Source organism: Papilio polytes, unplaced genomic scaffold (assembly GCF_000836215.1).
Source record: "Papilio polytes unplaced genomic scaffold, Ppol_1.0 DF822178.1, whole genome shotgun sequence".
In the NCBI taxonomy this organism is placed as follows: domain Eukaryota; kingdom Metazoa; phylum Arthropoda; class Insecta; order Lepidoptera; family Papilionidae; genus Papilio; species Papilio polytes.
This window is the reverse complement of record NW_013527026.1, coordinates 1,202,004-1,210,019: the sequence shown is the minus strand read 5'-3', so window position 1 is coordinate 1,210,019 and position 8,016 is coordinate 1,202,004. Positions and strand designations below refer to the sequence as shown.

The following is an 8,016-nucleotide window of genomic DNA, read 5'->3' as shown; positions in this document are numbered from 1 at the left end:
GTAACTTATTTACGTAATTATAACAAATACAACATACACTAATGGGTATTTTAATTTTGTATAATTCAGATGTCGAGGGTTTTAATACAAAATTATATACATTAGAACTTCGATAACTCAAACCTAAACATAAAAACCTCTATAACTTCAAAAAAATATATGTTCCCTTCCCATCAGAGCCCAAAACTTCTATAACATAGACCCTTGATAATTTAAAACCTCTATAACTTAATGTATTTTGTGTTTCCGCGATAACAATTATCAAAACTAATTAGGTTTTTTAATATGTTCAATTCTAAATGTCATATTGCCTTAATCTTGAACGAATTAGTTCAAAATATAATTATTAAACAAAAGACAACTTAATTCATAGTATAGTTCTATTCAAATATTTTAGCAGCCCAGGGTCATTGGTGCGCTTCACAGTTACCTCTTGAATTTACTATACGAAAACCTAAATTTAACTTATATTTTAAGGTACAATTACAACCAAATGTCACTTTAATATAAACAATATAAAAAAGTAAAATACAGATTCTTACATACCAGTGTATTTATAACGTGATATAGACCAGGTAAATTTGATTTAAGATTAGTGTCAACGTTACCGCCCTTATCAGGATGTTGACTATACCAGCCAAGATAAGTACCATCAGATTAATTTATACATGTAACATTTTTATCTTAATTAAAAACGTACGTTGTAAAAACAGTAGAAGTCTACTACGTTGTTAAATTATTGACATCTTAGCCATTTGTGGGGATTAATAAAGATATGAAGAAAACCTTTAGAATACTGCTAATACATACTTGCGCACTAAAATTATAGTTAATACTTGTATATGTCTAAACTAGTAGCACCTTGTTTCATATCTACGTGATTTATTCTTCTACACCTCATTTACATTTAAATTACAAGAACACATAATTACGATGTCTCTTGTTTTGTATAACATCTTGCACGCTTTTGTTTCGCGCCTAAGATTTTTTTCTCTTCTTTATTATGTTTTTAATTTATTGGTTTGTCGATGGCCAGTGTTAACATAGAAATGAGTACCCAAATAAATAACAATTGTAGAAATCTCGCTCTTATAATTGACGTTACTATTTGAAATTAATATCCTTTTGTGTTTTTAAATAATACAATTACTACATAAATGCTGCGCTTATTTTATTAGCGCCATCTAGTGACATTAAGGGACCGATTCTAACATTTTCAACTTTTAGTTTAAATTTAACCGTACTACCTAAAACAAATCACATGTGACTTACGTTTCAGGATATCACAATGAACCTAACCCTATGTACATTGCGTGGATTTATATAGTACCTTACAGCTTACATAATCTATTATATCTATACATATAATAAAATTGTAGTGTCTGTTTGTAATATCAAAAGAAAAAAATTATATTTCGGGAAGATGATGTATTTGCGTTGCTGTTAACGAAAAACGCATTTAATTTTTTTTGTCTGTCTGTCTGCAAACCGCGTTTGTTCAAGGTAATCTCCGAAACAGCTGGGCCGATTTTGACTGGAATTTCAAAGAAGGGTAGCTGACATAGACGAGCATATTATAGGCTACTTTTTAATCTTAATATTGCGTAGACGAAGTCGCGAGGAACAGCTAGTAAATATAATTGCGCATGATATAACACAGTCTGTATTTGACAGCGGTGGATGTAACCCGTTGCGGCCTTGGCCAGAAATAAACTTAAATAATCCACCGCGTCAGTAGCTCACCCTAGACAAACAGCCCTCGTATATCGATCCGCCCTGCCCCCAGGGTTGACCTGACTATTCATCCCTGTCTAACAAATGCTTTCTTTTTCTTTCATAATTGGGGTTTGATAAGAATAGTGACTTGTATTTTTCCTCGTGCGTTACAACAGTATTTACTTAATAAAATTGAACTCTGATATTTACTTTCCTCTGTATTGTATATTTTTGGCTGCTTGTTGTTAGAAAAAATCTTGAACTATTGCCATTGCAATATTAATAATTTTAGTTTCTTATATCTGCAAATAAATAGTAAAAAACCCTATTATTCTACACGATTTTATGGCTAAATGAAAAAAAAAACACATTTGTACTCGATGCTCAAATAATTAGTTGCTTCTAAGTGAGGGGCTTCACTGAAATATTAAAGAACGCCGAGGGTCGACACTGTTCGTGTCTGCTTTTCCTCGATTCCAATATGAATTCTATCACGTTCTCGCAGAAAGTAATGTCTATGTACCAGGCGGTCATATATAAAAAAGGTAATGAAATACTTAATGGACAATACAATATAAAGTTACTAGGCGATCAGAACTAAGTAGTAAGTAACCTTAGCTTCTTTGCAAACAAGGCAAGCTAGTAAGGAAGGTCACTATATCACATACAGATTAATAGTAAGAGCGGCACAGCTTTGACTAAACTATCACAAAAATGTATTGCGATTGTCGATTGTTTTGTAGCCGATTCAACTGTTTAGTTGCATGACTAAAAATCGAGTAGTGTTCGCATCTTTTTATTAGCTTATAGGAATCAAAGCGGGACTAAACAGTCGTGCGATAGTTTAGCCAAAGGTGTGCGCGCGTTCTAAGAGTCAAAGAAAAGAAACAAGATGATTACAGATGACATAGTATATCCTATCACATAGTGAAAGTAACAGATATTTCCTTACAAATTTCAGTAGGCTGTGCGTACTTGCGTAATGTGTTAGAAACTCACACCAATGTCAATGTAAATAGGTACTAAATTAGCACTAACCAAAACGAAAATTTGTCCGCTGAATTACACAAGAAGAGAAATTTCTATTTATTACTAAATAAGTTTACTGTATTTATAATTGTTCCAATATTGTATTATTATAATTTTGAAATGTAGCTTATATTTTTAATTGCAAATGCGAAAATTTGAATGTATGCATAGACGGATGTTGCATATTTAGTTATAACTATGTCCAGAACGGCTTGAAATTGGAAATAGACGTAGAACATACTAAGAACACAGACTACTAATTGTTTTTTTTATACGCGCGGAAAGCGTTTTTATAGAAAATTCTGTTGAGAAAATGATTATTAAAACGTATCTAGTATTCTTAATATTTTACCTCCACAAAGAATAAATCCTTTTTTACAATGTCATGGAAATGTAATTGTTTTAAACAATAATTGCTTTTCCTCAAACAATTCGCAAACAGGAAATTTTACAACTAATATATACTACAAAGCATGTAAGATAATTTGTGAAAAAAGTCTAGATATAAGTAGATACATAATTAATAGTCTATCATATAACAGTAGATAAAAAAAAATAAAAAAGTAAATGTATACATTTACTTCTGCTGACTAGAAACATTTAATTATGCCACAAAGTCTCAAAAAGTGTTCCAAAAATGGTACAAAGTGCGTCTAATTTGAAAGTAACGGACGACTTCACCGAGGCAGTGCCGTGAGAATTTCCAAGTGATAAAAAACAAACCGTTTCGTGCGTGAAAATGAACAAATCGCTTGAAGTCGACACGTTAGTATTATTTTTTAAATTAAATAAAAAAGAGGTAAAACACGAATAAAACGCATGCCGCTATTGTTTTTTTAATCAAGCGTAGTATTATAAAATGTGTTGAATTCTTGCAAATTTTTTAAATTAAAAATAATTTATTGCAAAATTCATACAAGATTGGAATCGAATCTTGTGGTAACGTACTTTTGATATCTTTTTTTTAACTTTATTGTTATGTTAATTTTGTTAGAACATTCCAAATGTTATTGACGCAGTCAACTTTCTCGTGATAAAATAACAATACTAAAATATGATTTACTAATACTTAATTAGGAGTGTTTTTTAATATTTCATATTGTACAATTTTTTTTTAGTTTGTGGGGTCGCTAGTACTAAATAAAATTTACGCATACGATAAGAAGAAAACAAAATATAACGGAAAGTGAATGTGCGTTACGTGATCGTACTTATCGTTCACAAAACATGCAATAACAGCTCTAATGCGATTAGATATAAAGGCGAAAGTCGCACACTAAATATACGCGTAACATAATTATGCGTCGTTGCCTACAAGTATCAAGTGCGTAGACATTTCGTGCCGGAATTTAAATCTGATGGAAGTGGCACTACATAGTTGTTGAGAATTATTTATAAAACCCATTAAGATGAATAAAAATAAAGCTAATTATCATTTAAGGTAAAAAAGTAGACTTTCGAATATAATTGAATGTTTTATTTAAGGTTATTAAATAAAAGCAATGAAAACAACAAAGACAAAACAATGTGTTGGTGTTTATGAGGCAAATGAGATAAGTTGCAAAATGTTCCTAAACATATTAAAATCAATTGTAAGTAAAACTAGTATGTTTATATATGATATTCTAAAAGGGTTACTTCGGTAGATTATTAAAGGAACCCTTTTGTAAATAATAATAAAGCGACGTAGCTTTATTCGAGGAATAAACAAGGTTATTGAGACAGCGAAATTATACGTAAACAAAGATAAAGTTAATTTATATATTAGACGTTTATTTAGAGATATCTTAGATAGTCTTACAAGTCGATTGAACATACTCGTTTATACATTTTCAATAAAAAAAGGTTCACAGTGGTAGTAAGTGAAAGTGCAGAACAATACGACAATGTTTTCTTACTGATTATCACAAAGAAGATTCTTTGGTTTGTAAACAAAAGACAGGGGAGGTGTTAAATGTGATTCACTTTATAATTTTAACACTTGTGTCAAAATAATTTACAAAATGTCGCGGAACGACGCGCTCTGCTGACCTCATATTACTAATTAGTCCTTGTGTTTATAAACGGAAATAAGAGCAACTTAATATAAACGATAATGCGACATGTACGTTTGTGTATAATTACATCATTAAAAAATTTGATGAAATTATAGTTCAACCAAAATTATAATGTATTTTATACTGTCTTACATCAATCAGCGTTCATCTAATTTTCAAATCGATTATAAAAGTTTCATCAAAAACTTTAAAATGTCTAATCTAACCTCATCTAGGGAACGTTGATCTGTGTACTACGGACATTAATATGTGTTCGGCACGCGAACACTAGATGCGGCAAGTTGCGGATGAATTATGGCTACTTAGACCATTCATAGACTGCATGAGACGTACATCAAGTTAAATGGATATAGAATGATCGAATAACTAAGATACTTTTATATTTAATGTATAGATTAAGTATCACTGCACAGTATAAATAAATGTCTGTCCCTGTGTGTGTTAGATCTTTAAAACTCGGGAACTATTTGTGTGCATTTTTTTAATAGAGTGATTTAAGAAGATTAAAGTGTTTAATACATTTAGTAGAGAAATAATGCTAGTTTTAGAGGTTTCTAATGTAACGTCGTTAATAAACACATTTTAGTTTCACCATTGAACCCGTGTGAAGCCTTGGCGGGTTGAATGTGTTGTTTTAAATGATATTATTTTCAGATATTTAAATATGTTAAGAAAATATTGCCTACATTTCTTAATCATAATTATGAAAACTAGAAGCGAGGATAAATCTATATCGAAAATTTGTTATTCGAGGATTAGTTATAATGTGAGCAAAGCACATTTTAGTTTTTATTTTTTATTATGATGATACATGAGTGTCTGTTCGTATGTAAATGACTTAATTTGTATATCCTGTTGCAAACGTCTCGTGATGGTAAAACTTAAAAACTTAGATAACATTTTAATGGACGTGCAGTTGTGTGTTTTTTTTATATTTTAGAGAGTACACATTAACTAGTCGAGTTTGTGAAGATTATGTAACAACGTTTCTAAACAAAAGTCGACTTGCAACTTCTATATATGCTACTAATTCGATATGAATTAAGTTTGATTTATCTAAATACAATTGGAATCGAAAGTGTTTATGAATTTTATGGTTAAACAACATTAATATATGTAACAACGTCATAATAAACTTTAAATCCCATCAAAACTTAACGTCCGTCAGATTGTAAGCGGCGCTTACGAATCGAGATTCTTGAGTCAAACGAAGATTCGTTGCACTATTTGGCCATTATTAAATGTATGAAAACAATTAATAGATACGAGGTTGAAAATAGGAAAATCTTGCATTGAGATTTCTTTTTAGTATTTTAATGGAATTATTCAAAATCGTCTAAAATCTGAACATTTGCATAATTTAAAGTCGTTAAAATAACATGAGAAATTATTAATAATTCACGACAAAGTAGTTTTTTTTTTAATAATTTTTCTACACGCGAACAAAGTCGCGGGTGCCATAGTGTAAAGATAACATTAATGTCTTTATAAATAATCGTTACTCATTTCCGAAAGTATTGTCGTATTGAGGAAGAAATAATTACCAAACTGTACCAGTGGAAATACCACCGCAAACAAATATTACAAAACAACTGTTTTGTTGATGTTTACGAACTATGTTTGGAAAAATTGCCAAACATCTTTATGAAGATCAAAACTTTGAGTTACTATTAGAATACTGACGGCTAATGATTGCTAGGTTATTAACAAAGCAGGACGAGTTGAGACACATAGATATCACCAGCTAAATGATCAAGGTAGTAGGGAATGGACGACAGCTAACGTTCTGGGATAATTCACTCTGGTCCCTTTTCTGGCGACTCCCATGTTAAATTATGCCTTTAAAAGGTAGATATTATTTCAAATAGACGTATTCATATCAATTTTCCCTTTAGATTTTATCACATTTTCCTGTATTGTTTTCTGTCGTTTTCAACTTCTGAAACACGCATACATGATATTTACAATCTAATTGTCCCATCATTAAATTATTAGTTGAAACTTATTTATTATTGTTAATTGTATTGTACATATAAAGACAATTAAAGTATAAAAACGTCCTAATCACGTACACAATAAGCCATTTATATAGATTGACTTGTAACTCTAGTGGCATACCGCGGGTATTCTTGTGTAAGGCACCGAGACCGTAGCCGACTGTAATGATTGTTGATTGCTCTCAAATTGACAACCAGGTCAAGGTGAACGTGAAACGAAAAATCACTTTCATAGGTTATATTTCATTTGTTATTATACAATATACTTTAAGCGGCATTCAAAAGTTGCAAATGTTGTATTCTGCCAATATTCACTGCGAGAAAATGTATCAAAAATGCATATTTAAATTAATATTACGAAAAGGATCTGTATTGTTGTATGTTAGGTATCTTTATGCTTAGTCGAATAATAAAACTTGAGTTCAAGTTTAACAGTCAATTAAAAAATATTCTGATACAAATTCACGTAAATAACATAAAATAAAATTCCTATTTTATTTTAGACATTGTCACAAAAATCAGACAACCAACTGTTTTTTAATCTATGATAAACTGTATTTTCGTCGGAACTAAAAGTGTTTGATTTATATAAAACTAGTTTTCAAACAAATAAACAAAGCAAGTTCAATAGAAATGTTTAAAAATTGACCCATTACTGTAACACTCTTATCATATAGCGTGGGTGCCGCAGTCACAGGTCATGCGCACTGCAGCCGAGATTGCAGGTCCATAACCCATCAGCTGATAGACGATAAACAAAACGCCGGCAGTCGGCACCCACCTTGCTCTGCGTCGACTCCGTCTGCATGAAGTAAAACAGCGCGAAAAACCACGCCACAGCAATCAAAAACAATATCTTGATATTCCGCCTCATTTTTGAAAACATACGGGTTTTTGTTTCACTCAAAAAAAATCACGTTCACTTATATTTGAACACGTTTGTTTTTATATCGGATATTTTCGCGGCGCGCGGCCGCGCTGCGTACGGACTGAGCCACACTGAACCACACTGAACCTATCCGCGGTACACGGTATCCACTGCTCATGCGCGTATCCATTATCTAGACCTCGAGATCGAGCTAGGGTTGCGAACATCATTTTCGCGCCTGTTACGCTTTTAATTATATCACGGTTGCGTAAACTAAACGTTCATCTTTAAAGTATAATTGAATAATTATCGCTCGTTATGCGGTAGATTTTAATTATTTTTTTTATTA

At 31.4% G+C, this 8,016-nt stretch overlaps 1 protein-coding gene across 1 annotated transcript in view; it reads right to left on the bottom strand.

Moving 5' to 3' along the window:
* The window catches only part of LOC106106386 (polypeptide N-acetylgalactosaminyltransferase 2-like), a 50,936-nt gene extending 43,158 nt beyond the window's left edge, over positions 1–7,778 (bottom strand). The window contains exon 1 of the mRNA XM_013286963.1: positions 7,581–7,778. Coding sequence (XP_013142417.1) covers positions 7,581–7,685 — 105 coding nt within the window. The 5' untranslated portion in view covers positions 7,686–7,778. The remainder of the gene's footprint in view (positions 1–7,580) is intronic.
* Between the last annotated feature and the right edge of the window lie 238 nt (positions 7,779–8,016).